The sequence below is a fragment of the Cladophialophora psammophila genome (assembly GCF_000585535.1).
Source record: "Cladophialophora psammophila CBS 110553 chromosome Unknown aczJe-supercont1.5, whole genome shotgun sequence".
NCBI classification, from domain to species: Eukaryota; Fungi; Ascomycota; class Eurotiomycetes; order Chaetothyriales; family Herpotrichiellaceae; genus Cladophialophora; species Cladophialophora psammophila.
This window is the reverse complement of record NW_006912926.1, coordinates 59,320-87,283: the sequence shown is the minus strand read 5'-3', so window position 1 is coordinate 87,283 and position 27,964 is coordinate 59,320. Positions and strand designations below refer to the sequence as shown.

The following is a 27,964-nucleotide window of genomic DNA, read 5'->3' as shown; positions in this document are numbered from 1 at the left end:
GATCTGTGTCGCTAATTAGTGTCCATGTTCACGTAATACTTTCCTGCTAACAAGGGTCTCCCTATCTTCCTGTCAAGAACACTTCGCGTCCTCGAATTCTAAAAGGTGTTGTAGCTGGCGCCGAGGTGGTTGCTGGAGTGGAAATCGTGGTTGATGAAGTAGTTGCAGGAGGCGGACATCCCTCAATCGTGAAAGCTGCGTAAAGAGAACAAAGGAAAGCGTCGCTGGGATCGAGGGTTGAAGAGACAATGATGCTGCTGCTACCGCTTATATTCGTAGGAGCGGTAGTCGCGATTGTGGTGAAAGTAGTGGTCGGAGAGAACTGGGGCTCGGTTCCGGTCACGACTGCAGTTTCGGGTGAAGACGAAGTGTTTTCAGATGACGCTGACGTTGTCTCTGTGCTTGATGCTGTGGCAGCAGGTGCGGATGTGGCACCTGGGGTGGTGCCTATAGCGACGAAACTTGCTGGAAGAACGATGGGACCTCTCAATATCGAGGTAATCCACCCGGTAATGGTGTTCGTCAATAGCCCACTTCCTGGCACTGCATCAACAGAAACGGTAGGGGTGAGGATGGCCAATAACGGCGTTTCCGTCACGGAGGGACCAGCCGAGATAGAATCGCTCGAAGCCATCGATACTGAGTTGCTAGTACTCGTTGATATAGGTACCAATATGCCCCCATCCGTTTGGGTGGCGAAGAAGCCTGCCGAAAAGGTTGACTGAACCACGCTGCTCGAGTCTGTGAACACGAATGTATTTTCAGGACTAAACGGGGCGCTGAAGGTACTGCTTCCAGGTTCAATGGTTGGAGTCAACTCGTCGGACAGTGTCACGGTAAGTGGCCGTAGAGGCGGGTCAAAGGATGATGACTCTGTAGCGGTAGAGGACGCACTCGGAGTCGTCGATGTGATTGTAGCTGAGCTCGAAGTAGTGAATGCATCGGTTGTGGCTGACAGGCTGGAATCAGTTACTGTGATGATCGCCGCAATATCCGAAGAAGGGGTAGCCTGTGTAGATGTGGCGCTGGAGATTGACGTTTGGATAGCTGCGTTGAGTGTATGAGAGTTGAGAGGACACACGACCTGTGGGGCCATATCAGGCCCACTCGTAATAGGATTGCAACCCGGCAAAGCATCAAGCATGCCGTGCACAGGCTCGTCAAAGACAGATGGCCGTTCTAGGCAATCGCGTGGAAAATTGATATCGTCACTTGGAGAGAGGTAAGAGCATGCGCTCACCACCCCGCCGTTGTCTGTGTAGAGGCAGTCTTGAACAGCACCAGTTTGTACGTCCATGTCCCAACCGTTGAGGAAATCGCCGTGGAAGCCATAGCCAGTAGTATCACCGTTGGAGAAGACAAACTGGCCACCGGCTGATTGATTGATTGAGTTTGTCCAGTAAAGGACTCTGGTTGAAGTAAGCTTGTGCTCGCTTCAAGTAAAGGGAGAATGCTCACTCAAAGAACAGGCCAGGAATGGGGACCGGATGCGAAGGGGGGCATTCGCCGTAGTCGATGCCCGACAAATAATCGACGTGGGCGCTGTTGTCAAGATAAAGGTTCACTCCATCCCAGCAGGACTGAAAGTTGACCTGAGCTCGCATGCCATTGACACAGTCGGTACGAAACATGTAGTGTTGTTCTGGAATATCGTTAGCCTCGTCTATGCAATGGAAACTTACCCTAGCAAAGAGATTAGCAGTTGAGTCTGTGCAGTCGTCGGGGGAAAGACACACCTATCGGCCACAGGCCTGGTATTCAAATAAGTCAAGGTCGTGTTGTCGTAAGATCGCAGTCGGCTGTCCCCCGTGATCATCTTGAATCCAGGCGGAAATGGTACCGTGTTGGAAGGATCTCCCCCGCGGCCTCATTGAACAGTCAGCCATGGAACGAGGCAAAAACCACTGTCACATACCGACGTAATACACCGTCATTCCGTAGTTTGGTACTTCTTCGAACGAGCCGTTTGCGTGGGCATAGTACAGTTGGGGGGTCCAGTAGGCCGATTTGTCCTTTTGAACTTCGCACGACGAACAGTTTGAGGATTGTAGGGAATTGAAGTCGGAATTTTGGTTGACATCTAAGAAATCAGCAAGAGGATCGAATCCTGGAGTTGGTGTGACTGACTGCTGCCGCCTGCGAACTTGTGTACGTGTCCAGACACGGCGCCTGGGTTGAGTATGAGGTCGATTCGTGCAGTCTGAGAAACACTGCATGCCATACGCCAGTAGGCATGTGAGAGGCTCGGCAGCAACGTGAGTGCCCACAGAGACGGAGACAGATCCAAGGACTTCATATTGAAAGGAGAGCAGTGGGATAGGTGAAGACTTAGAGGCTTGTTCCGATAGACACAAGAATAGGAACCCATGTCCCAGTAGCAGAAGCAGCAGCGTCCATATAACATGAGAGAAGGGGCTTCGATATCTCCGTAAACAAGTGTGACGACATCCGAAGTCCGCTTCACATCGTATGCACTTGGGCCAGCAACAAGCCTACCTAGTTAGTGGGGGACAACACTGCCAGGGTGTTCATGATGGACCTCGCCCTCAAACTTTAATCCCAAACAACCTAAACCAACACAAGACAATGCAGCAATTGCGCCGTAGCTAGAGTCCCCGATTCCTCAGGTCGTCATGAACGAACTGATTGGTTAGGGACACAGTCAAACAGTAAGCAGCAACGGTCCCTGGCACCTCCTCGAGATCTGAGGTCTATGCTCGTCCTGGCGTGGACAACAAGCAGCCCAAGAGCTTTGTTTAAGCAAAGAAGAGATGACAATAGGGCCGGAGTGACGGATGGAGCCGGAAAAGCGCCAGGTCAGAGTTTTCAAACACACCTTGCAAGTATTCCTTCATCAACGTCGCCAGACTTTGACTTGGCCATTCGGGTGGATGAGCTTGCCACACATTCCCCTCTGGAGCTACTGTGAGTTTTCCTGGATGACGGGCAACCATATGAGTACGCGCAAACTTGTTTGAACGGCCGAAGAAGCGAGGACGAGCAACTAGCGCTGCTTCTAGATTGGAGACTTTCAGCTCGTGCTCGTGTGCAGCTTGCAATGTGGAGGGCTGATATCGCCACTAAATGGTCTCGATGGGAAGGAGGACTTCGCACTGCTCGGTCGCTGGGGCAATAATCGTCGGGCATCTCTGCTTTGGAAGACAGCTACTTGGTAAGTGTTTGTTGACAGTTCTGAAGGAAAGGCTTCGAGTGGCGTTGAACTAAGGCTGGCGACCATCAGATGAACCATGTTGAAGCTAAACTTTGCTGCAACATCCGCTCCATGATTGGCTGAGTACGGGTCGACCAATTTCCCCAGATCTCGCCTAATGGTCGGTTGTCTTGAAGCAACGCGCCACTTTGGCGAGCTGTCGCAATTGAGATCGGCTTGCGGGTAGCGGAGGGATCCATCCTCGGCAATCATGTCCACTGCGACTACCTATGTACCGAGTAATAGAGCATGCAGCTGTGGATGTGGTAAAGAATTGAAGGTGGGGAACCTGTGAGTATTTCTCTCGTACATAGTACCCATGATCACCCAAAACTTCGCAAGCTGACGTGGAAGGAGTCTCCCTGTTTCCGAGGGAGAGCGATTCCTAGAACCGGCTCTATCGCTTCCGCAGCTGCAGGGTTTCCCCTCAAACTCACAAAGTCTTCCTTCGCTGGCCAGCCGAAGATGCCAGTGAAGGCAAGCGTCTTGCCCTCCGGGGCGTGTTCGTCTGGAAGTGTCTCGAGGACTGGTGCTCGAGTCAGTCACACGGCAGCTACTCCGTACTGTTAAGCACAATCCTTACCCCAACCGCAAGCATATCCACAACATGGAGTCTCCGTCGTACAGAATCCCGCGAAGCTAAGTAACGAATCTTCCAATGCTGATTGCTGCTCTTTGCTCGCACCCTCTGGTAACTTGAATGTTTTCACCGCAGTGACGGATGCTTGACAAGCACTCACCGCGTCGGAGGTAAAGTTCGTGTGTGCTGATCACTCGTTTAGTCCCCTAGTAGGCTGCGTCAACGTAAGGTCATTGACTTTACTCACTAACAAGAGGCGGTCCGTTCTCAAAGGTCACTAGATTGACCAGGTTTTCGGTCATGGCGCCAAAGTCGTCGCTGTTGATCAGGTTTTGGTGATGTCTGATATCTTCCCAATCTATCAGACGTCAGCTCCTGTGCGCAGAGAATGGCCCCATCGAAGCGGAAATTTGATTTCTGAGCCTTACCAACAAACACGACAAGGATTCTTGGATTTTCATCCTGGACGCCCTTCCTGGTGTCAAGGAATTGGTCGCGGTCCAAGAACTGAACTTACCCAATAGCCACGAATAAACCCTTCCCGTTGCTTTACTATGTCGAAGACCCTCTGTAAGAACTGGGCAGCCGACGAGTCAGGTTCCCTGGGGTCATGCCCAGGAATGAGATGGAACTGCGCGATTTCCGTCGCAATTGCCATGTCGGTGTCAAGTAGCTATGTAAAAATACAGTCGATACTCGGAGCAACCAACACCGCCTTGTTGGGATGGGCAAGGCTAGGAAGTATGACTTTTATTTGTCGGTTTGCCTCGTAACTCCAAGCGTAGCAAAGTTTTCGCGAATATGGGCATGGGGAAAATCAAATCCAGGTTGAAAATAACATTCAAACCGGGCGGTTTCCGCTGGGCTTGCTTACCTTTTGCATGGCCTGGGGCCAAGCGACTGTCATCCTCTGAGGGTGTCGCAAAACGTGAGTTGACAAGTCGGCTGGTGAAATAAGACCTGGAACTGCAACAGCGTCTCTGCCTTGTGCTATATCCAGTTCGCTTACCCAGGTCCCTAGTCCTTGTCATCCCCCAAAGTTGCGCGCTCCTGCATTCGGCCAAGTCCAGAGGGCTCGCCAATGCGTATTGATATCATTCCACCGACCTGATGTTTCTCGGCAAAGCTTTAGCCGGACAAGGCCGGGGCAGTGATTCGTCTCTTGAGCGTTTCCGACCCAGCGATGTCGCTGAGTCAGCCCTTCTGTGCCTTGGATGCCTTGGGTGCCCACAACACAGAAGAGCGTCAAGGTAGTCAACGGCTGGTTAGGGGCGAGTCAGCATTGCCGCGTATACGACGCTTGATGTCGGTGAGAAGCGAGGACTGGTTCGATGGTGATTTTGATTGTACGAGAAAGGGATGAATTCCGCGCGGCGTCGTGTCTGCTGAGCAAAGACTAAAGACCAGTTGCACGTGCCACGCCGTGACTCTCCAGTCTTGTCAAACCCATCGACCTTCTCCCGACATCTTACGCTTTGCGAATTGAAAGTCGTCACAATCCGCCTCATCATCCATACAGCCACCTCTCTCTCAGAGTGCCCTTCCATCAGCGCCACTGGCTCTTCGAATCTAGACTTCAAAACGAGCGCGAGAAAGATCACCCTCTGTGTGAGCTATCCTCCGTCTTACCCCGCCTATCCCTTGGCAGATCTCGGGGAATCAGGACATTTTATATATCTTTGCGACGATTCCGCCGACCCCTTTCCCGCCTTCAACTATAAACACTGGGCGACATGGACGGTTCCAATTCGCCCTCGTCCGAGAGCCGCGGTGCGACCGACGAAAAGCAAAAGTCCACGACGCAGAATAGGGTGCGCCGACGCAATCGCATGATTACATCGTGTCTAGAATGTCGCCGGAGAAAGCTCAAGTGCGATAAGCTTCATCCTTGCACTAATTGCAGCAAATTCTCGCGTGACTGTCTCTTCCTAGCTCCGGCTCTAGATTCAGTGTCACAGCAACGTCTCAATGAGATCAAGGAGAAAATGGGGTCTCTTGAACGAGTGCTTGAGCAGGACGTCGCACGCAAGGAAGGAAGGGCCGCCACAGCTTCGCCCCAGAAATCGCAACGGAGAACATCAGCTGACCTTCCTGGAGGAGAGGACAGCAGCTCTGACAACGAAGCTGCCGTCCCGGAAGACGAGAAAGGTCTTGAGCCGACCCCATTGGCGGTCATTGATGCTTCTTACGAGGACGATGCGAATGATGATGTCCTAGACCTGGGGATTAAGATTGGCAAAATGCGGTAAATTTCCACCCACTGCCTGATTCTCGAGAAATTGGATGGACTGACCCGCGTCAAGTTTGACGGAGCGACTCGGTGGCTTTTTCCGACCCAGACTCCACGAAGAGGTAGGTCCCGACAATGAAGGTTTAGTCCGCTGAGATTAACAAACTCTTCAGATGGACATCACACTCTCAGAACCCATCAATGATCGTCGCACCCCCGACGAGAAACTCTCAGCAATGCCGCAACTCCCAGATCACCACAGTGACTTCCTGGCCCCCGGACCTTCGTACATTGCCCCTGGCTCTGGGTTCTTGTTTGGAGACGTCGGCAGCAAGAGGTCCCTTATCAACTTCTTGCCGGCAAAATCGGCGGCCGACATTTTGGTACGCAACTACTTTGAGAATGTCCACTTTATTGCCCGTGTGGTTCATTGGCCAAGCTTTCAGCTACAGTATGATGATTTTTGGACTTCTGTTCTCGCTGGTCTTGAACCTCCTGCCTGGCAACAATCCATTGTCCTCTCGGTCCTGTTCTCAGCAGTGGCAAGTATGCCGGAATCAGATGTCACGGCTACTTTCGCGAGACCCAAAAGCACTATACTCGCCAATTTCCAGACGGGCACTGAAGTGGCCCTGAGTAAAGCACAAATTCTGAGGGCGACTAAAATCGAAACATTACAGGCTCTCGTGGTCTACCTGATCCCTATGTGTCGAGACCAGATCTCGCGAGCTCACTCAGTGATAGTCGGTATGGCGGTTCGCCTAGCGGAATGTATGGGCCTCCATCGCGACCCGGAGGCAGTGTATGGCCTATCCCCTGTCGAGTGTCACGTCCGCCGCATCGTATGGTTTCAACTTTGCTTTCTGGATTTCCGCACCTGCGAGTCTCAAGGGCCGCGACCGGGCATTAAGCGTGAGGATTATGATACGAAATTCCCGCTCAACATCAAGGATGCCGATCTCCTCTTGGCGAAGCCTCAGGAGGCGAAGACTAAGTGGACAGATATGACCATGTCACGGATCCACTTTGAATGCACAGAAATGCAACGAGTTATCTGGTACGATCGCATTCGTATCGAGAAGAAGAGGGCCTCATTGACGCATGTCCTGAGCAAAGTGGAATCTTTTCGCAAAGCCATGGAAGCCAAATACAGTCCAATCTTGGATATCGAAGTGCCCATTCAGAAATACGCACAATTACTCATGAATCTTATGGTTCAGCGCATGTACGTCATGGTGTTGCATCGGTACTTGAACAATTCCAGCAATAAAGTGCCCGAGAGGCTTGCAAATCTCACTATCCACAGCGGTTTGCTGGCCATGGAGAATGCAGTTGCAATGGAACGAATACCCGAACTAAGGAGATGGAAATGGTATAACGGAGCCTACCAGCAGTGGCACATTGCCTTTTTGCTGCTATCAGTCATCTATCAAGAGCCGACACTTCGGGACGCTGAGCGAATATGGAATGTGATCGACTTTGTGTTTGAGCCAGATCTCTCTCTGTCACGGACCCAACGAGCCAGGGCGATTATTGCGGCAGTCAGGGATCGAACGGCGATTTATCGAGACCTGCGCAGGATTCGGATCCCTGTTAGCATGAAGGATGGTCTGGACAAAGTTCACCGGAAGGGCTCTGAACCAACGCAGGAGAAAGGCCAAATCGATGCATCCAGCTCGCTGCACCCATCGGCCATCAGGACTACGTCACCACCGAATGCGGCCAGAGGAGACATGAGGTTCTCGGTCGACCAGCCCTGGAGCTTTGATACCCCGGCAACCATGTATATTGACGCGAAATACCTGCCATCCGGAGATGCGGCCCATCTCACGCACTTCGTAGCGTCACAGTTTTCATCACCTCCGTCTGCACGGCAACACTCGCCGCTGCTATCACAGTCACTGTCACAATCAAAATCACAACCGCCGCCGCAGCAAACACCGCCCGCCCGCGCAGACGCAAATCAGTCTTCGCCAGGTCAGCAGATTGACTTTAACAGTCCCAGCGACTCGGGGACCAACGAGTCCTGGCCGCCACTGATCACGACAGATCAAGTGAGCTGGCGAACGGTGGTGGGACCGGGTCCACAGGCTTCGCCGCCTCCCCAAGCCATTCAAGCACTCCCTGGGGTTGTACCAAGGCAGCCCTCATCCGCGGGTGGCAGCCCCTTTGGTATTAACTCGGGCTTTCCAAGTGATCAGATCAACATCCCCCAATTCCAGAATAATACCCGAAATGATTCCGTCATGCTTGACATTGACTGGGTGAGTGCCCGATCTGTTCGTGGCTTGACATGTGTGATTGCAGCGCTGACATAAGAGGTTTCTTCTGCAGGCCGAATGGGATCAACTATTCCCGCCCGAGAGCAATAGTGGCGTCCTTGGGCCGTCGCACCATTTTGGAATGGGACTGCCCTCATAGATATGGATCTGTGGGAAGGGCTGCAGTACTTCATTTTATATATCTCTCTAGGTGTATGCCCATACGGGACACCCGACAGACCAGGCAAAAGGTATGGTCGAGTCTATCCTCAAAGAGGAATAATGTGCAGGCTGCTGGTTGGCTGAGTGAGATGTTAAAACTGGCAAAACTGGATGAATAAGCATCCGCTAGCTCCAGTTAAGCTTTTGATCGGCATGATGTCACTGGCCCACGTCCGGATTTCCCGGCTGTGACGAACCCGATTCGGACTGGATTGGCCTGGGCGCCATGGCGGCATCAGCGGTGATGATGTACGCCGCAGCCCTCATGCACCATTCGCATCAAGCTCCTGGAGATCTCGCATTCTTCGAGCTCCCGGATCTGCGCAGCAAGGGCAGCTATCACGGCAGCTGCGGCAGGCGCGGCTACCATGAGCCATATCTGGAGAGCTTGCTTTCCTCATTTGCACATGGGCAGCTTCTTAAGGCCCTTATGCTCTTTGCCCTTTTCCCACTTGCAACTTTTTCCTTTCTGCATTGACTGGCAACGTACAGAAACTCGTCGCGCGACAAGGCTCTAATCCCCTCTCATCATCCACTTCTTTTCTCTTGTTACCTTCTAATCTCGTGTTGAAATCTTACTTTGTCCTATCACTGACTCCGGCGCACGTGCTCCGTGGTAGAACGGGGAACTCGGTTGGAGCAAGAGCAGCGGCCGTCTGAACGAGACCATTGTCTATAGTTGAAGGATTGCCTGCCTCAGTCTCCTGTCTTTGCCCACAGAAAACCTGTTGAAGTGACCAGCATGGCAACGCAAACCACCCTCAAGCCACCCTCTGCCGAGGTGCTCAAAAAATACCCACTGGGAAAGATTGAGCCGTATTCGGTACGTACGCACACTCGAATAGCTTTTACCAGGGCTTTGATTCGAAACCTGAAATATCCGTGGAGCTCAAAACATTGTGGTTGCCGGTGGTCCCAGAACCTCACGTCCCAATTTCCGAGACCGCCGGCCTTTCCAAACCTCGTCTTCCTTTTGCGTACATTAGGATGGAATAGAAACTAACAATGCCTTCACCAGACTAAATACTTCGCTGCATGCATGCTGGGTGGTGTTGTAGCATGTGGTCCTACACATACCCTTGTCACGCCTCTCGATCTCGTCAAAACCCGCCGTCAAGTCGACCCCAAGATCTATAAATCAAACCTTCAAGGTTGGAGTTCCATCTATGCAAAAGAAGGCGTGCGTGGTGTGTTCTTCGGCTGGACCCCGACGTTCGTCGGCTACTCCTTCCAAGGCCTCGGAAAATATGGCTTCTACGAAGTCTTCAAGCACCAGTATGGCGACAACATGTTCCCCAACAGCAACCGCACGCTGGTTTACTTGGGCGCCAGCGCCACGGCGGAGTTCATTGCAGACGTGCTCCTGTGTCCATGGGAAGCCATCAAAGTCCGCATGCAGACGACACTGCCTCCATACGCGGACAACTTGCGTGAGGGATGGACCAAGATCGTCGACAAGGAGGGCATTGCTGGGCTGTACAAGGGTCTTTACCCTCTCTGGGGCCGTCAAATCCCGTACACGATGTGCAAGTTCGCAACCTTTGAAGAGACTGTCAAGCTCATCTATCGACAACTCGGCAAGCCCAAGGAGAGCTACAACAGTCTGCAGCAGACCGGTGTGAGTTTTCTGGCTGGTTATATTGCCGGTATTGCTTGCGCCATTGTCAGCCATCCTGCCGATGTCATGGTCAGCAAGTTGAACTCTGACCGCCAAGGTATGTCCTGCCAGCTCCCAGTCGTAACCTGGATATTGGCTCACTCGTTTTTAGCTGGCGAATCCGCAGGAAAAGCCATGAGTCGAATCTACGGCAACATCGGATTCACGGGTCTGTGGAACGGTCTACCAGTCAGAATCGTCATGATCGGTACATTGACGGGATTCCAATGGCTGATGTATGTCCTGATCTCGTCCTACTCCGAAACCCCCTCGGAACCGTGAGAACAAATTGATCAAAAGGGACATGCTAACCGTGGTACAGCTATGATTCCTTCAAGGTCTGGCTCGGTCTCCCGACAACTGGTGGTCACTAGATCGTCATCTGCGTGGAAGTTTCCCAGGACTCCATCCAAGGATCTAGGAAAGAAAACCACGCTATTAGCTTCGGCTCAAAGATCTTGAGCGTTACGCCTGCCCCCGAGCAGTTTCACCAATGAAAAGACGAATCTGAGCATTCTACGGAACGATACGATCACGTACCGACATTTCCTGCCTCCGAGCATACATCTACCTCTCTTGAGGAGAGTTTGTTTCACTTACTAACCTACCTACCCTGAACGAGCCAATCCCCGAATCCTCTATATGTGGGTTTGGCAACAAACACACCCTTCCACAAAATCAGATCAGATCAGATCATCATCTACCGGCCATAGATCAAGACGCATCCCGTTCTCGACATGGCTATCCTGCGCGATCTTCCCTCATGCACATTCGACTTCTTCCTGTGCACTCTCCCGACCCGAGAAAAATACCCAGATATCAACCAACTTGCGGCAGAGCGGCGGGAAAATAAGGCTGCTGCTCTGACAGGGGGTTATTACAGTACGGAGCAGCATGCGTACGATTCGGATCCGTGAAGATTGGGTGCGTTATACTCGAGGGTCTCCGGGCGCCAACAGTGCAAAGCAGCGCAGAGGCGAGCGGAGCAAAGCAGAAGGGTCCAAACACCCGTCCACCTCTTCGCCTGAACCCCCACCTATCCCCGTTGCCGCGGCTCAACGTGGCGTGGAGCAGGGAGCAGGGAGGTAGGCAGACATGGACCTCTTTTTCTCTTCTCTCCCTTTGTCGTTTCATTTTCATTATTGTTTCCATTGCGTTTGGGGCGAAAAAAAAGGCAAGTCCATACTCGATAGATCTACACAGGACTTCGAAGCTACTTTTCTTTTCGGTTCTCGGGATTCTCTACCCCGGGAACAAGGGTAAACCAGGCAAGGAGTAGTTAACTATTCACGATACAAGTTCCTGGTTACATACACACTGCATAGATGCGGGCAATAGACGCGGCTTGATGGGTCCCCGTCAACATACATAGTCATATACCTGCACCATTCGACATTTTTCACCAACGTGGGCACGAGTGCCCGCTGGCCTCCTGTAACTTTGATTTCCTGTCATCCACCTACGTAGTTTCCCTTTCTGGCCGTTTCACTAGAGATTGGCTCTTGGTCGAGGTAGTCTTCGCGCGGACCTCTGCATTGACTGCGAACCAAGGAGAAAGAACGGGACATCGTGAACCTATAGTGTTGAATGTGCTCAGAACTCATGGGGTCTGAGTAAATGTATATCATTTCAACTTTGCCATTTAATGCGATTTGGGCGCTCGAGACCCATGCTGCTTAGAAACCCTGTTTCCGATTTTAAGCATACCAGCGTACCAATGCTCTTCTCGTTCAACATCAATATGAGTAATATCCATAAAGATAGATTCATGCCGGTTATTACTTGGGCTTTCCTGCACCAATCGCTATGCTCTGGAGAAAAAAGACCATTCCAGGGGGAATCTCCATACTGCCATATCGATGTGCAAATATCAAACTTCCAAACACGACTCCCACAGAGTATCGTCAGCACGGGTTCTCGATCATTGGATTAGGTTTATTCTGTCCATATTTCTGGGATGCCAAATTTGAGACATGACCGGCAACAGGATGTTGGTAAGGTCCTGCTACTCCTTCACACGGTTTCGTTCGAGCACAGGATATCCGCTGAGGTTTTCTTTTCGTGGTTGATGTCATCCTCTGTCGTCTAGAGTCGTTCGTCCCATTGTTCGTTCTAGGGCCGTTCGTCTCATGTTTCGTGCCGAACGCCTCGGTTCGTTCGATGTGGCATTGCGTCTCCGGTTGGCGGTCGATCCCTAAACGTCGCTCATGGTCGCGTCAACATCACCGATTTCTTGGTGAAACTGAGTCGGCTCGTCTTCATCATCGGCTGGTGGTACTTGCTCAGGCATGCTCAGAGGGCTCTCGGACCGTCGATCCACTGGGTCGTCTGGCGGTGAAAAAGACCACACCTGCAAAGAAGATTAGCAGCGTGAACGATCTGGAAACGCTCTTGACGCATACCTCCATGACAGTCCGGTTTGATCGGCTCGCCATTATGACGGCCTTTTCCTCTTCGAAAGCCACTCTCCATACAGCCTCAGCGGGTTGACTAAGCTCGCGAACAAGTTGACCAGTTTCGACACTCCAGACCTTCACACGTCCGTCGCTGCCACCGCTCAAAATTCGGTTGTCATCAAACTGCAAACTCGTAACACTATTATCATGTGCAGCCAGACGATGGATAGGCGAGTTAGTTTTTAACGACCAAACACGAACGGATCCATCGGAGCCACCTGTGTTGCGATTAGTGAACTGGTCTCAGCATGATTTAGCAGGGTCAAAGTTGAAGATTTTACCTGTAACAAGAGTGTCACCGCGAAGCTGCAGCTGCCCAACCAGGGAGGTGTGGCCCTGCAAAATGGCGGTGCACATACCGGTCTTCGGATCCCATATCCTCACGCTCGTATCAAGCGAGCCAGTGGCGCAGCGGTTACCATCAAAAGCGATAGCGTAAATTTGGCTGAAATGACCTGTAAGTGTTCGAAGACAGCGGCCTTCAGATATGCTCCAAACTCGAGCCGTGGTGTCGTAAGACCCAGAAATGACGAGGTCGCCATGGATGGCCAAGCAACGAACGCTGGCTTGGTGACCTATCAGCACATTCTTGCAGACCCCAGACTGCAGATCCCATATTCGCAATGTCGTGTCTCTGGAACCGGAAATGGCCGTGTTGGCATCAGACATTTTTAGACACCTGACTGTCGAAGTGTGGCCTCTCAATACGTGAATGCTTCTGCCTGTCTTCATATCCCATACCCTCACATCGCGATCGCAACCCCCAGATACTAGAATATCGTCCCAAGGTACCATCGCCCAGACGCCCATGACGTGGCCTTTTAGTGTTTTCTGATGTTCACCCATGGTATTGAAGACATGAATTTTGGCATTGTCCATAGCCACCACGATATATTTGTCCGTCAGATGTAGGCTGGTGACCACTCCTTGATCTGGAGTGATATGCTTGATGACGCTTTCACCACCTTTCCTCCAAGCAGCCTCAATCATGTATTTATGCCGGAAATGAGAATAATGCGACTGTGACACTCGCTTCCTAGCGCGAGGGCTGGTCGACAGGGCATCTTGTTTAGGTAGCGTCAGGTTCGGTGCACTGCTTGAAGGGCCGATTAGAGAACCGTCGAGGCTCCGTTTGGGAGATCGGCTATTGAACGCATAAGGGCCTTGGCTCGCTTGAGAGGGGGATGGCGAGTCCAAGTCCTCACTCGGGCCCACGGACGACGTTCTTCGCCAGGCGTGCTTATCGCACATTATCTTCCAGAGCATATCGTCGTTCAAGAGTTTGTGCCATCGGTGTGAAACCTGGGAGGCTCGCGCCAGGCTAAGAGGATCATCGATATATGATAATACCTGTTTCTAGGTCAGTTGATCCAGATCTCGCAAACAGACATGATACATACCCTTAAGCAGAGCTCGTCTGGAAGATGCTCAAACGGGTCTTTCTTCAGTCTGGGAGACACAAAATTGTGAACAAAGGAAAGCAGGTGACTGTCACACATGTTGAGCAACTCAGCCAGATATCTCTCTCGTTCTGCAGCGTTCAGATTGGAAAAATGGCCCCTGGCGTCCCGGAGAAAAGAGTCTTCATTTTCGCCTGCAGAGGTCCAACTAGGAGCTCGTTGATAAGGCGTAGGCGAGGGAGCGGGTGTAGGAGGAGAGGCGGGAGCAGACGGTAATATGCTCAAGGGCATGCCCGACTTATTCGAGGTGGACAATCGCTTTGGACGCGCATGCGACACACTATGCCGGGGAGGTCTCGCAGACCGAAGGGGGTCTATCTGAGGGATGTTGCCGTGGGGCGCCGTGAAAGGGAAGTCATGTTCTTGGTCCAGGGATTCTGGTCTTGTGTTACTGTAGGCGGCTCGACTGGCAAGTTGATTTGGGTCTATCGTGACCGATCTGGACGGTCTCGGCGATAGAGGCCTGTCCATAGACATAGAGCGACGGTCATCATCCAGCTCCATCTCTTTCAATACTAGGCAAATCGGTTCGGGGTGGGTGACGTCCCCTGGACCGTACCTGCACTTTCTGGCCACGAAGTCGTAAGCCTTGGGAAAGGACCGTGAAGGAAATAGCGAGAGGGCTTTCAGATAGACAACAAGAGAACTCCTGTTCGAGGCTATATTATAAATCTCTCCTGATCATGCCATGTCAGCGTCAGGGTAGAGGGCCACGGAGGAGGACGACTCGAGCTGCAGGTGTATCGTTGGCAGAAAAGCGCTTATGACATGAGAGGCAAGGCCTAGCCCAGGAGAGGAATGAACCGGAGGATATGGAGATCCGAGGGAGAGGGAGGGAGGTGGCGGCAAGATCGGTCGCAAGCGTGCGAGGTTGGGTCTTGGTTTTTGTAAGCAGTGTGGCTTTACGGTATGTATGGCTTGGGGAGCTGTAGAAAACGAAGCTTGTTGGGTGGTGTCACCAGTGTTAATATCGAAGGGTATGGATGGTTGACGGGTTTAACGGTCGTGGGCAGGAGGGGGAATTCGGGAATGAATGGTTAATGTTGATATGGGGGACAGGGCACCAAGGGTCGGTTTGGTCAGGTACAGAAAAGGTCAACTACATACCCATGAGACCGAGGGGAGGAGCATCCATGAGCATCCCCAGCGAGACGAGAGGCTGAAATGTTGGCAAGAGGGAGCCACCAGAGCAACCCGCAGCAAAGGAAACAAGGAGTGCAGAAGTAGCCCAGGCGCTCATTGCTAGCCTGCTCAAGCCTGCTCAAGCCTGGTGCCGGCCGGGACTAATTGGCCTCTCGGGGCGGGGTCCGCCCACTGGTGGTGCCTGAACCATGCACCATTCTGACCATTTTTACCAAAAGTGCATGCCTAACATGCCCATGGCTGCCCAGTCGTGTCTCGACTGTGGCCACTGACCGCCGTCTGCCACCGTTCCCATCTGTTCGCCGAGAGATCGTCGAGTCTAGATCCTGTCCAAATGGCCACACCACGACATACTGAGGTGCTAGACTAATACCCATTCCGCACTCCATGCTGCATACCATATCATATACTCGGTAGTCTCCCTCAAAACAAGCGTTATTTGGGTTGAGCGTGGACGAACGGCGCCCTTTCCGATGTCGAACACATGGTTGAGTTGACACTCGTCCACAATGATGCCCGACCAGTGCACGACAGGTAGAGATGATACGCCGACAAGTATTAACACATCCCGCAAAGGTCAGACATGATCTCCCGAGGTTTAGACGTCCACTGCCGGTGGCACCTCTAGGGTACCCCATGTTCAACAGCCACACCTCAAAAATCCCAGAATCAACTTGGCTGTAACTTCCGGTATCATAACTAACCGAGGTCCAAGGGGAATATATTTCTCATGGTCTTGGTTCAGTAGACTAGTTCATGGAGTGGCTTCTCGGTGACACACAGTGATAAAGCACAATGCATTGATGATGTCGTTTCCATCGCCTTTAACTCATCAGCGCCCTGGACACTCGCCGTGCTCTTGAATTCGGACCCCAAGACAAACCGAGAGTGCCGGCCACAAACCCTAGAGAAGAAAGGCGCTCTGATCAATGAGCATGTCCAACCTGTAAAAACAATGGGAGAATCATTCCAAAGCAAGCTGCTCCTAGATCCTTCCAAGACGGCCTGGGCTCACTTTGGGTGCCTTCGCGCCCGTCAATGGAGCCGTTGGCATGCCCATTCATCCCCTCGTGGAGAGAGCCGGAGCTCTCCTGCATTGCATGCATAGCCACGTAGAGGAAAGTCCCTGCAGAGAACAGCAACAGCATCCCCGTCCACCACCTGGTTGTCTGTGCGCTCTGGTTTCGACCACCGCCAAGAAGGTGAGCAAGCAACCATGTAAGGATAGCTCCCGTAGGCGCAGCCAGACTAAAGAGGATAAGATGCCCTCTAGCTGCTCTTTTAGAGAGCCCTTGCTTGACCAGCACCGACGTCAGCCCAAAGGCTGCCGGAGCCTTGTGAATCATGATGGCAAAGAATATCACAAAGCTCAGTCCAGACGTTGTTGCGGTCGAAGACGCTCCTAATGCTATCCCATCGGCTGCTGCATGAATGACCAGGCCTATGGTGGTTGCAAAGCTCCTCTGGTGGACATGGCGCCCTTCGGTCGAGTCGATGAACGAGTCTGCTTCATCGTTGCGATCCAAAGATGTAGTGAAGTTGAATCTGCGACCCAAGTTGTTCAGCGCAATATGATGCGTCCTGGCCTTCTGCTTTGCTGGCTGGCTATACTGCGGCACTTTATCAATCAGGTACATGAGCATAAATCCTGCCAACAAGGCAACTCCAATCCACGCATGGTGAGATTCCTTGTGGACCTCCTCTTCATCCTCCTCCTCGTTATCGTGCCCTGGTTCGGCCTTCTCGTCACCTTTGCTCTCACCACCCAATGCACCGACCACGCCAGGCTTTGTAGGAGTACGTGGTGGCGGTTCCAGTTCCGATGGAATGACAGGGCCAGGGACATCGAAAGGATTTGGATTGTCCCCCGGGTGGCGCGCCAGGATCTCGTGAAGCGGCTCTGCTGCAAAAGGCTGAGTCCATCGAATGTCTATCTCGCGCATAGAGACATGTCTTTTGAGCTGTGAATGTGCATGTCCAACTTCAGAAGCGCTGTAGAGAGTCTCGACACCTTCAGGGATAATGACAACCAAAGACGTACCCACAAGGACGCCCATGCCAATTGTTGATATGAACCGTAATTGTGGCTGTGAGAGGGTCAAGGACAGTGGAAGGATTCCTGCAAGAAAGGAGGCCACGGCCATGACAATGCTCAGACTGAGCAGGGTGAACAATCCGTCCATTGTCGCAAGCTACGCAGTCGAAGACCAAGGCTCGTGTTCTGGGTGTGGGTTGAGCTTAACAAGGAGCACACTTCCAGGCGGCCGAGGTGAACATGTTGCTTGCTTTCAAGGTCGATCTCAGCGCTGCAATTGTCAAGGGCTGATGGGGCGACGGCGTCTGTGATTATTATGCGGGCATTGAAGACGGTGATCAAGTGTCTCGTCTCCTGAAAGCGCATGTAGGAAGGAGAGAACGGAGTAATACTATCCCTTTTTCGCGGCATTCCCGATAAGGGAATAGTCGTCTTATCGCCACGTGCCAGGGACAAGTCTGCTTGATAGCGAGATGGCTCAGGTTGGCTGAAGAAAGTCGATACTATTACCGAGTACCACAGGCGAGTTGCACAAAGCGTTCTGCTGCGTCGACTGTGAGAAATTCGACTGGGAGCAGCTGATCGAGAATCCACAACATGACTTCTCTGGGGACGGCGTCTCTTAGCTCACAGTTTTCTTGTGAACACGCAAATAATTCACCTTCGGTGTCTCTCATCCAATCGTGCGCCTTTGAAGAGTAGACACTAGAACCTGAGCTGTACTTGAAAATGAAGGTCCACTTCCACAAAAATCCTGCTGGTATTGTGTAGGACTGAGCGCTCGGCTGGCAGTCGCATTTGATTCTAATGTCAGAACATGTCTATCTCACTTCGACTGGGCTTTCTTTGGCTTCGTTTTTGTACAAGACTTTAGGAGCCTCTCATCTCACCCAATCCCACCGCGCTCAATCACGTTCAAGTCCTTTTCGAGGATTAGGGTAGAACACTTTGCGCTGCTCCTATGTGGTCTCCATCCCTCCGCCTTGTCGCTACCGTGAAACTTCTTCCAGTCTGAACCATCCTCATCATCTTCAGCACTGTGGCATCTACTCATCCAGTTTCCTCAGGCTCAGCTTTGAGCACCACGGCGCTTTGGTCTCATAAAGGCTGTCCGACAGAGAAATGTTGCATCAGCGCCGGCGACCCGTGAGTATCTGTCTCGAGGACAGCAATTGCTGCCCTTCTCGACCAGGTATCCAAGTGGGTTTTCCATCCAACAATGTTAGATAGACTTGTTGCAGACTCAGAATCGGATTGGAAGCTCAGCTGCTGTCACATCTGGGCGCCAGGCATGCCCCGACTGCTCGGTGGGCAGTGTTGTGAGATTGCTTGCAGGTGACGGGCCGCAAGAACCAAGATAGTGTGCAGAGACGGACAGAATAGAAGGGAGGAGACGTAACGGTGGCCAAGTGCAGCTATGGTGTTACCTGGCCCCTGTAGATGATGTCTGTAACTGTGCCGGACTGAGATCGACCATGACAAACTATTGGGCATTTATGGATCTGAGACTGGCGACCCGAGATTGGTGGAGGATGGAGGATAGACGCTCAGTTTAGGTCCGCACGAGGCTGCTCAATATTAGAGCAAGGTTCCGTTATCCACATCAGGAGATATGGACCTGAAAGGAGCTGGGTACTCCTCACTGGACAATCCGCTGACGTTGCCCTCACATATCGACCAGCCAGGAAAATCCGGCAAAGGAGTCAGGACTTAATAGGACTGGCCTTCTGCCTTCACCGTCTCCACAACCCATAGGAGACACCTCTCCGACATTCCTTTTCTTTCTTTTATCAGGATCCCATTCTATCACATCCAGCGGTTCGTAGCGGGACTTGTGCCCGCAGGTCTTTGGCACACTTGGCTGCCTTCTAGCTCGTTGGAGCTTGTCAGGGTTCGTGGCCGACTGATGCTTGCGGATTTCATCCACTTGAGCTGCTCAGCGAACGTTCTCCGTTTGGCTGGGATTGAATTCCCAAGCTAGAGGCGCATGCAATGCTTCTTCAAAGAAGGCATATGTAGCAGGCATGACAAGCTAGCGCGGTCGTTGGAATATCCAAATACTGTAATTGTCGCTATCCGTGGAAGGGCGTTACGGGATCAAGCGTGACCACTTCTTCTCCGATTCGTTTGACGAACTGGTCTCTCGCATAGAGACTGGAACATTGGCGGACGTGTTACTCTCATTGGTGACCTGAAGCTGCAGCCAAACTTCCGGCCGACTCCCCCTTCTCTGCATTTGGTGCGATTTGCGCCTTCTGATCATCCTAACACAGCCATAGATCGTGGGTACGTTGGCCACGAAGCAGGAAGCAGCTATTTGAACAGAAGCGAAGAAGCTGCGCACCGGCTGATACGACTGCTCGGCGTAAATGTACCCGATGCGGACCAGTGTGATAACGATGCAAAAGACCCCGAGACAACACAATGTCCCGACTCTGAGCTGCTCCGAAAGGCTTCGTTGGCGCACCGCAGCAAGAAGCGGGTAAGAAATCGCCAATAAGAGCAAATCCAGAACAATGTTTGAAATTCCTTGGAGAAGCAGCTGGATATAGGCTCTGATACATCTTCCCGGACTCGGTTTGACCTGCCAATACAGATGGAATGGCTGACATTCGAGAAAAGTCGCCAGTACCACACCAACATAGGTCACAGGGATTGCCATCCAGCAAATTTGAATGAGTCTGGTGGTCCATTTCGCCCTGATCTCGAAGATCCGAGAGTAGAAGAGCAACAACAAGCAACTCTGAAGCCAGCAAATCGTGGTGATCAGAAGTCGCGCGATCAGTGATAAAATGCTTCCAATCTTGAGATTTTCGAGATCCTCGGAGTTGAAGTATGTTGATTTGCCATTGAGCGCGTCGTTCGACGTTCCATAGGTAAGGACGAATTGATTCACGATAAGGCGAATCACGACGGCGACGACCGCAGCGACACAGATAGCAGTGCTGAGATCGAAAGATCCATGGTGTATTCTCGCTGCAATGATCCGAATAATCAATATCACCAAGGATAAACCGGCGCAGACCCAACCTCCAAGTTTGGCATCTTCAGAAGAAACGAGCATTATTATACCGGCGCATACCCAACCCCGGAACAATCGATGATCGCGTTAACCCGTCGTTTCGAGGAATTATCTTAGGCGGTACCAGAATAGCTAACATCTTGAAGTCGTACTTGGAGGAGTATCTGTTGCATTGTCAAAAATGTGCCTATGTCTCCATCTAAACTGCCGACTGCTGTGTGTTCTGGGAGATCGTAGGTGAGTGAGTGAAGAAAAGTTGAGTAGGATGGAGCATGAGATGGGTCACCAGTCCCACGAAGGAAGAGGCGGGTCAACGGGAGACCCAGAGAATCCAAGCTGCTGACCCTTGGACTCGGAAGAGTGGATTTTCGAAGGGGGAGACGACTCGCCCGGACTCCCACATACGAGTCTTGAGTTCTCGACACCGCTCAAACCACCGTCCCTAATGATCTTTTCCGGCATTTGGGGCAGGCTAGCCCCCAGACTAGCGAGTCATCACGTCTGGAGCCCTGGGAACGGGCCACCAACCTCAACCGAGGGCTCCACGGCTAAGAGCGTAATACCCCTTCTTCCAACACTTCCTCATGGGGAGTCCTCGGTATGGGGTGCTCGAACAGGGCTGGCTGCGTCGGTTCGAAGCCTCTGAATCGCACTATTGAATGTTCTCAAAGTAGATGGTGTGACCTGTAAGACGCTGAAGAGACAAAGAACTCGTATGATTTCCCGGATCGATCGGCCTCGCAACCTTTGCACGATACCGAACCACGAGAAAGACACAAACGGACATCCAAAGTCGGGAATATCGGGAAATAACGTCACGAATCCTGGTTTTGGTTGGGACGTTAATTCGTGATTGTGTTGTCGAGGATTGGACAACCGGCCAGCTCACATAATCGCGAGGGCATTCAGAATTCGCTACGCTTAAAAACTCCCGTCACCAAACTTTCGCTTTGCCTAGAGCTCTCCCATCCAATACTAATTTTGAAAACTGCGTACTTTGCAGAAGCGAGAAGCTTCAGCAGCTTGGGTGAGGGAGGGTTCGCACGGAGCACCTAGTACGCCATCCAGTGCTTACTTTCTCTAACCTGGGTGGAAAGCCAGGGATTTTGAGAGCATCTGAATGTTGCGAAGCCTTATCATTCTCAACAATGTAGGCCGAATTGCAAGATGGATATGAAGTTAGGTCGAAGAGATGCACGATGAGGAGGAAGCGTGGTCAGCGCAACCTGAACACGAGGCTGGCAACGGAAAGGGTCTCTAGCAAGAGAAGTCTTGGAAGCCAAATTGGAAGAGAAATATCGCAGCATTACCCAGCTCGCCGGTACCGAGTACAATAATACGAGGTTTTTCTCGCTCGTGTCCTTGGCCGTCGTCGGACCCTGAATGGAAAGAACGGGAACTCATCTCAGAGGGAATGAGGTCCTTAAGCGAGGCTGATGTGCATGAACACGGCGGACAGGGCGTGAGAATCGAGGGGTCTCTGCTGTGATATTTGACTGATTACCGCATGCTGGCAAAGTTGCGGCCGATGCAGCGGACGGCGTTTTGGAACTGGCCCATTGTGAAAATCAAGTCAGGCATACCCAGTACGACGAGGTAGTCGAAGCCAGCAACGGTGAATGCAATACCCAGTAGCACCAACACCACTAGGCGACCCGAGGTTACGGTTTAAATGACTGTCAGACACTGTCAGACAACTTTAATTTTTCCACGACGCGTTGCTCGAAAGCGTGTTCGCGGCGACCCCAAATTGAAGATCAATGTGCCCCAAGCCGTCACAAGAGACGAGTCACTTGCGGTTCCTTCTACTGTCACATCTCTGGAGTCTCATTTGTGTTCGTGCTTCTCAAATAGCACTTGCCTGTCTCAACGCCGCTTGAAGATTGCTTCGCTACAACTCCGCGCCTGACATGCAATAGCTACAATCTTGCGGGATATCTCCAGCATGGCTGCGTCATCCGAAGAATGTAAGTGTTGCGCTTCGCACGAGAAAGTTTTCTGCTGATCAGTCAAAGTCTCGGTCAACGCGAATGAAGCCATCCGGATCTCTCTCGTCCAGCCCGGCCCAAACAATAGACTCATCACCAAGCATGAATTCCATCCCAAATTCACCTATCCCATCGTTGGAGAAGCAGAGCAGATTTTTGGCTACAAAGGGCTAGAAGTCGAACTTTTATTTGCCGCTCACGACTTGCGACCACACCTACAGTGCTCATATGTGAAGAAGTTCGACACTGTTGGCACCACAAGCGCTCTCGATCTGAACAAGACCTTCGGCAACTTCCTACCCCCAACCGCCTTTCAGCAGGGATTCGAGTCAGAAGTGCTGGACGACTCCAAAGCAGCGGAATGGACACCTCCAGGCGTGTGCGTAAAGAAGTACACAAGAGGCGGAGAGAACTTTGAAGTGTGGGCTGGCTCGCTCCTAGACATGCCAATGAGAACCTTGGTTGACAACATTCAAATATTTATTGTCTTCTTTATCGAAGGCGGACAGTTCATCAATTTGGAGGAGGTTGACTGGACGCTGGATCGATGGAGGGTCTATCTCACATACCAAAAGGCATCAAAAACCCCGACACCCAATGCATCTCCGTACTTGTTCGTTGGCTATGCAACGACCTATCGCTTCTACAAGTTTCAGAAGCCTCCGAAAGACCATATTCCTATTTCATTTCCGCCGACAGAAACCATTACGCCCAACACACTCCCGTCACGAGTCCGAATATCGCAATTCCTTATTACACCACCTTATCAAAGCTCCGGCCATGGTTCCGCTCTTTATCAGGCAATATACGATCAGGTTATGGCCGACCCGACAGTTTTAGAACTGACAGTTGAGGACCCGAGCGAGGAGTTCGATAAATTACGCGACATGAATGACTTTGACAATCTAGAACCACAGTTCAAAGCAATCAACCTCAAGATCGATACGTCGCCTTTTGCCAGCATGGACCGAGGACGTTTGAAACGGGTACCAACTGCCAGATTGCTTCCTCTTGACCAGCTGCAAGCCATCCGATCCAAGAACAAGATTGCAGGTCGCCAGTTCGCCCGGATGGTCGAAATGTATCTTCTGGCCCAGATCCCGTATTCGCGTCGTGCGGCTGGTGGAGCATCCCTTACTGGCCTCGTGGTTAAGGGTGCCAGGAATTCCAATCCGGATGACCGTGCGTACTACTGGTGGCGACTGTTGCTGAAACAGCGCATCATCAAGAAGAACAAGGATGTGCTTCATCAGCTTCCGTTCGAAGAACGACTGCCCCAGATCGAGGATAGTGCTCGTGGACAAGAGGATGAACATGAACGTCTCATCCTCTCATATGCCCTGCTAAAAGAGAAAGAATCAGATCACGAGGGAAATGGAGAGTCATCCGCCGTCGTGCGCAAGAGGAGGGTTGTTGAGGATGATGAAGATGACGAGGAATCGAACGCCGAAGCTTCCAGGTCGAAGAAACCAAAGGTTTAAGACCATTCCGTCGCCATTCTTCGTGGTTGTTGACCGAGGTGGATTCGAGCAGTTCCCACCGCTCATGTTTCCCACTTCCAGAAACTGCCCCATACTCCAAGAGCATCTTTTGTTCTGAATTCAGTGACGGCGTATGACCCCAGAATTTTGAGATTGAGGAGGCATCAAGGAATCCGTCTCTCGGTGTCGCAGAACGCCCTGCCCGCACGGGCGACATTTCAGGATCCAAGCGTAGCTCGATGATAACAGACGAACTGAAGACGTTCTTCAGCTTCTTCTTCGGCGATGACATGTTCGTCTTCACCGAGCAAAGCACCTTCTTCCCACATCTTGTCTAATTCTTGATCGTCGTCGCCCGTCACCGCCCAGACGCTTTCCCGTAGTCGTTTATTCCGCTCTCTGTCCTCTTCTATTCTCTGCTCGATCGCCCGTTTATCCATCTTCGACACGCCGTTGGGCTTTCCCGAACGCTCAGCTCCAGTCCGTGGCGTCGGTCTCTGAGCACCATCCGCTGCGCCGCCCTCCGGGGCAGTTATATCCATGACGTCCTTGTCACCTCCTGCTTCTGGCTCCCCGTCCTCGTCTCCCAGCAGTTTCCCAAACTTCTCCTCTTTATCCTTCAATCCGCTCTCGATTGCACTGATCACCTCCGGCGTAAGAACACCTTTCTCGCCCAGTCCGGTGACAACCCGCCTCACGACTTTGACATTCGCCCCGCTCTGCGCAACCGCATCCACGATCCTCATCATATCCCGTTTGACCATCTCCACGTACGCCTCATGGCCCCCTTCCTTCATATTGATGTCTGCGTGATGTTCCAAGAAGTACATGATGTTGGCACGGTTGTTCATGTTTGTGTTTCCCCTCTCCAGGTTTTCAAGAATGCATGAGTGGAGGTCTTCATCCATGTCCCGGTGTTTGAGGGCATAGTGGGCGGTTTTTATTGAGGCCGTGGCAGAGGCCGAGAGGTGGGTGAGGAGGTTGGTGAAGCGCATGCGGACTTCGAAGGGATCGGCCATGGCGATGGCGATGAATTCGTGACTGCGATCGACAGCAGGAGGCGGGGGTTTGTGGTGAGAGGCTTATGGGAAGCGAGCGGTGTTGTTCACATTGTCTGGTCGGTCAGGTAGACGATATCCTTCTCGGGAGCGCCACTTCGATTCAGTTTATGAACTGCAGGAAACAGCAGCGACAGACTTCGTACAGCAAAGATCAAGGCGACTCAAGGATCTCCGTCATTGGTGTGCCTTGCAGGCGGATTTTGCCGTTGATCTTGAGGTCCTCCGCTTCCGCCCTTCAAAAATATTTCAACCCGTTCCCCGCATTTTTGTTTTTCAGCACGACAGTATACATAATTGGAACGGGGCAGCGAAGACATTTCTCCCTACATATTGCTTCCCTGCTGTCAGGTTACAGCGCGCGTGCGAAATGGCGGCTATGCTGCGTGTGCCCAACGGGATCAATGGGCTCGACACTTCTAGTGGCATGACTCTCACAATTCTCGGATGCGGTGAGTTTCTTCCTAGATTCACTCCTTCACCCTCTTCCCTTCCGCTGGAGCCATCCATTGACTAAAAGTCGAAACCAGGAACACTCGGTATCGCCATCCTCAGCGGCATCCTCTCCTCCCTCTCCGAATCCTCCGCTTCCCACGCTCCTTCGCCAGCCTACCCCGACTCCGGCACCGCAACACCCACCACCGAATCCCCCCCGCAACGCACACCATCAAACTTCATCGCCTGTGTGCGCCGCCCTGAATCTGCGAAACGGATCAAGGTTGCCGTTCAATCTTACCGCCCAAATGTCACGATTTTGCAAAACGAAAACGTGAAGGGCACGCACAATGCCGACGTGGTTATACTGGGATGTAAGCCATATATGGTCAGTGAGCTTTTGCGTGAGGAGGGGATGAAAGAAGCTCTCGCGGGAAAACTTTTGATCTCGATCTGCGCCGGCGTCCCCGTCGAACAAATTGGTCGGGTTCTCTATGGCGAGTCGTATCCAGAAAATATTCCTGAAAATGCATGCCGGATAGTACGAGTCATGCCCAACACCGCCGCGATTGTGCGCGAATCCATGACCGTCATCGCCAACACCACTCCCCCTTTACCCGCCGAACTATCAGCAATAGTTGAATGGGTATTCACGCGGATAGGCCGGGTCGTGCACCTCCCACCAGCAATGATGGACGTCTCAACAGCCTTGTGCGGCTCCGGTCCCGCCTTCCTGGCATTGATGCTCGAATCTCTCGCTGACGGGGCCGTTGCGATGGGCCTCCCCCGTGCAGAAGCTCAACTCATGGCCGCCCAGACGATGCGAGGCACGGCAGGGATGGTCTTATCAGGGGAACATCCTGCGCTGGTGAGAGAGAAGGTGTCGACCCCTGGAGGGTGCACGATTGGTGGGTTGTTGGTGCTGGAAGAGGGCAGAGTTAGAGGAACAGTAGCGAGGAGTGTAAGGGAAGCGACGGTCGTCGCAGCGCAGTTGGGTAAGGGAGTCAGTGGCGTGAATGGGACGAGATTTGAGAGGCAATAAGAGGTGGGGAATGGGTAATTTTTCGGGCCCGGTAGGGATATGGATTTGAGGTGAAAATGGAAATCAGGATCGCCCTGCGAGGCAACGTGGTAGTCTTATGGATGATAACATCGCAGGTGGGCTACGCTTTGATGTCTGTCCATATCCAGGATGTTCGCAGTCGAAAAGTTTGGCTCATCTTTCTGGAGATTCTGAGCACATGTTCCTCGCAAAATGGATACACCGCACGACTTGACGGTGCACACGGAAAAGATCTGTCTTCTGGAGCGGTAGTCGAATCTTGAATTGTACAATTTTGTTTTGGGTCTTCTCCAAATCTCCCTGCAAGCCCGTGGTATAGTTACAACGTCCCCTGGTAAAGATGATTCCAGAGACAACGAACTCGGTAGAGGAGGATGCTTGACTAGCTCCAAGAGTGTACCAAGTGAGTACCTTCACCTTTCAGTCCCACAGGACATCTCTAGGCCTCTGACGAGTGTTTGATGCACCATTCCATCTCTGAAATGGTCCTGGACAAACTTTTCGCCAAACCGATCTGGACAGTTTCCAAAGGGCCGTCCGTCTCTTCACCGGCCATCTCATCTGTCTTTCCTTACGACATTGAAACAACAGCTCCCAGTGCCTTCATGGCCGCGACAATCTTCTCCGCATCCTCCTTCGGCACACCCTCCTTCATGACCTTTGGCGCGCTCTCCACAAACTTCTTGGAATCCACCAGACTCAGGCCTAGCAATCCTTTCACTTCCTTGATGACCTTGGGTTTGGCAGCCGCATCAAAGGAATCGAGTTTCAGAGTGAACATTGTCTTCTCAGCGGGGGCGGGCGCGGCTTCTTCTGCCGCTTCTGCTTCAGCAGCTGGAGCTGCAGCGCCACCAGCAGCAGGGGCAGCGGCTGGCGCAGCGAAAGCCATGTCGGGAATGTTGAGGCGGGACTATATTTGTACATATCAGCTGGAGTCTAACAGAACGTGCGAAAAAGGAGATTGCAAAATGAGGCGCGTGGTCCGCTGCAGGAAGATGATGCTCGAGTATACCTTTAAGCTCGCAACCAAATCGGCCGTCTCCAACAGCGTTAATTGCGATATTTGATCAACAATCCCGGCTATCTTAGGGTTTTGAGGTGTAGCAGCCGCCTCCGTAGATTGCCATCTTCTTGAATGCCCACAGAATGTTAAGCTATTCCTTCGTCTATGCTGGTTTGCGGAGCTTGTGGAGGAGAGTCGGAGGCATTGAGAGGAAAGACTGCGTTTTTGCGTCCGAGCTGCAAGGTGACAGCAACGATACGTTGCTGATGGTAATTTCGACGACATTGCGTATCAATGGAGAGTAGGGAGGGAAAAGAGAGGGGCCCGTTGAAAGTGTGAATGGGACAGAGACGATCGTAGCAAATGTCAGAGAAATTACTCCGTAGAATCTCGCGGCCATCGCATTGACAGTCAAATAGTGCCAAGCTACACGTGACATTAACTTCAAGGCTTGAATGAACCGTCAAGCTCAGACATCATTCTGATCATTCCAGACGTTTTCTCCGGTCGACGACGAGTGGCCCACGTCAGGCTGCAGTCTATATATTCAGGAACAAATTCATTATCTTCTGAAGGGATGCTGTGGCGATAGTCCATTTCACGGTCAGTGTATCCACAATCTCGAGTAGCTCGCCACTAGCTTCGATACATATACCATC

General features: G+C 52.0%; 11 protein-coding genes across 11 annotated transcripts; 4 read left to right on the top strand and 7 right to left on the bottom strand.

Annotated features, from left to right (window-relative positions):
• Nucleotides 1–61: 61 nt before the first annotated feature.
• Nucleotides 62–2,296, bottom strand: A1O5_03688 (uncharacterized protein; the record flags this gene model as incomplete). The annotated part of the gene is made up of 5 exons (XM_007744299.1): nucleotides 62–1,409; nucleotides 1,459–1,683; nucleotides 1,737–1,866; nucleotides 1,916–2,080; nucleotides 2,128–2,296. 5 exons carry the CDS (start codon nucleotides 2,294–2,296, stop codon nucleotides 62–64), a joined length of 2,037 nt encoding a protein of 678 aa, XP_007742489.1.
• A 1,238-nt stretch (nucleotides 2,297–3,534) lies between these two features.
• A1O5_03687 (uncharacterized protein) lies at nucleotides 3,535–4,449 on the bottom strand (the record flags this gene model as incomplete). Its single annotated transcript, XM_007744298.1, has 5 exons — nucleotides 3,535–3,737; nucleotides 3,795–3,977; nucleotides 4,039–4,149; nucleotides 4,220–4,262; nucleotides 4,309–4,449. 5 exons carry the CDS (start codon nucleotides 4,447–4,449, stop codon nucleotides 3,535–3,537), a joined length of 681 nt encoding a protein of 226 aa, XP_007742488.1.
• A 1,075-nt stretch (nucleotides 4,450–5,524) lies between these two features.
• Nucleotides 5,525–8,339, top strand: A1O5_03686 (uncharacterized protein; the record flags this gene model as incomplete). Its single annotated transcript, XM_007744297.1, has 3 exons — nucleotides 5,525–6,036; nucleotides 6,095–6,143; nucleotides 6,195–8,339. 3 exons carry the CDS (start codon nucleotides 5,525–5,527, stop codon nucleotides 8,337–8,339), a joined length of 2,706 nt encoding a protein of 901 aa, XP_007742487.1.
• Nucleotides 8,340–9,246: 907 nt separating this feature from the next.
• A1O5_03685 (uncharacterized protein) lies at nucleotides 9,247–10,535 on the top strand (the record flags this gene model as incomplete). Its single annotated transcript, XM_007744296.1, has 4 exons — nucleotides 9,247–9,327; nucleotides 9,523–10,219; nucleotides 10,274–10,397; nucleotides 10,484–10,535. The coding sequence occupies 4 exons, from the start codon at nucleotides 9,247–9,249 to the stop codon at nucleotides 10,533–10,535; spliced, it is 954 nt and encodes a 317-aa protein (XP_007742486.1).
• A 1,820-nt stretch (nucleotides 10,536–12,355) lies between these two features.
• Nucleotides 12,356–14,581, bottom strand: A1O5_03684 (F-box and WD-40 domain-containing protein CDC4; the record flags this gene model as incomplete). The annotated part of the gene is made up of 4 exons (XM_007744295.1): nucleotides 12,356–12,511; nucleotides 12,564–12,835; nucleotides 12,899–13,967; nucleotides 14,018–14,581. 4 exons carry the CDS (start codon nucleotides 14,579–14,581, stop codon nucleotides 12,356–12,358), a joined length of 2,061 nt encoding a protein of 686 aa, XP_007742485.1.
• Nucleotides 14,582–16,146: 1,565 nt separating this feature from the next.
• On the bottom strand, nucleotides 16,147–17,403 carry A1O5_03683 (uncharacterized protein; the record flags this gene model as incomplete). The annotated part of the gene is made up of 1 exon (XM_007744294.1): nucleotides 16,147–17,403. One exon carries the CDS (start codon nucleotides 17,401–17,403, stop codon nucleotides 16,147–16,149), a length of 1,257 nt encoding a protein of 418 aa, XP_007742484.1.
• Nucleotides 17,404–19,344: 1,941 nt separating this feature from the next.
• Nucleotides 19,345–20,319, bottom strand: A1O5_03682 (uncharacterized protein; the record flags this gene model as incomplete). Its single annotated transcript, XM_007744293.1, has 1 exon — nucleotides 19,345–20,319. The coding sequence occupies one exon, from the start codon at nucleotides 20,317–20,319 to the stop codon at nucleotides 19,345–19,347; it is 975 nt and encodes a 324-aa protein (XP_007742483.1).
• Nucleotides 20,320–22,222: 1,903 nt separating this feature from the next.
• A1O5_03681 (uncharacterized protein) lies at nucleotides 22,223–23,746 on the top strand (the record flags this gene model as incomplete). The annotated part of the gene is made up of 2 exons (XM_007744292.1): nucleotides 22,223–22,244; nucleotides 22,293–23,746. The coding sequence occupies 2 exons, from the start codon at nucleotides 22,223–22,225 to the stop codon at nucleotides 23,744–23,746; spliced, it is 1,476 nt and encodes a 491-aa protein (XP_007742482.1).
• A 218-nt stretch (nucleotides 23,747–23,964) lies between these two features.
• On the bottom strand, nucleotides 23,965–24,765 carry A1O5_03680 (uncharacterized protein; the record flags this gene model as incomplete). The annotated part of the gene is made up of 1 exon (XM_007744291.1): nucleotides 23,965–24,765. The coding sequence occupies one exon, from the start codon at nucleotides 24,763–24,765 to the stop codon at nucleotides 23,965–23,967; it is 801 nt and encodes a 266-aa protein (XP_007742481.1).
• A 409-nt stretch (nucleotides 24,766–25,174) lies between these two features.
• On the top strand, nucleotides 25,175–26,281 carry A1O5_03679 (pyrroline-5-carboxylate reductase; the record flags this gene model as incomplete). The annotated part of the gene is made up of 2 exons (XM_007744290.1): nucleotides 25,175–25,256; nucleotides 25,335–26,281. 2 exons carry the CDS (start codon nucleotides 25,175–25,177, stop codon nucleotides 26,279–26,281), a joined length of 1,029 nt encoding a protein of 342 aa, XP_007742480.1.
• Nucleotides 26,282–26,873: 592 nt separating this feature from the next.
• Nucleotides 26,874–27,590, bottom strand: A1O5_03678 (uncharacterized protein; the record flags this gene model as incomplete). The annotated part of the gene is made up of 2 exons (XM_007744289.1): nucleotides 26,874–27,212; nucleotides 27,315–27,590. 2 exons carry the CDS (start codon nucleotides 27,588–27,590, stop codon nucleotides 26,874–26,876), a joined length of 615 nt encoding a protein of 204 aa, XP_007742479.1.
• Between the last annotated feature and the right edge of the window lie 374 nt (nucleotides 27,591–27,964).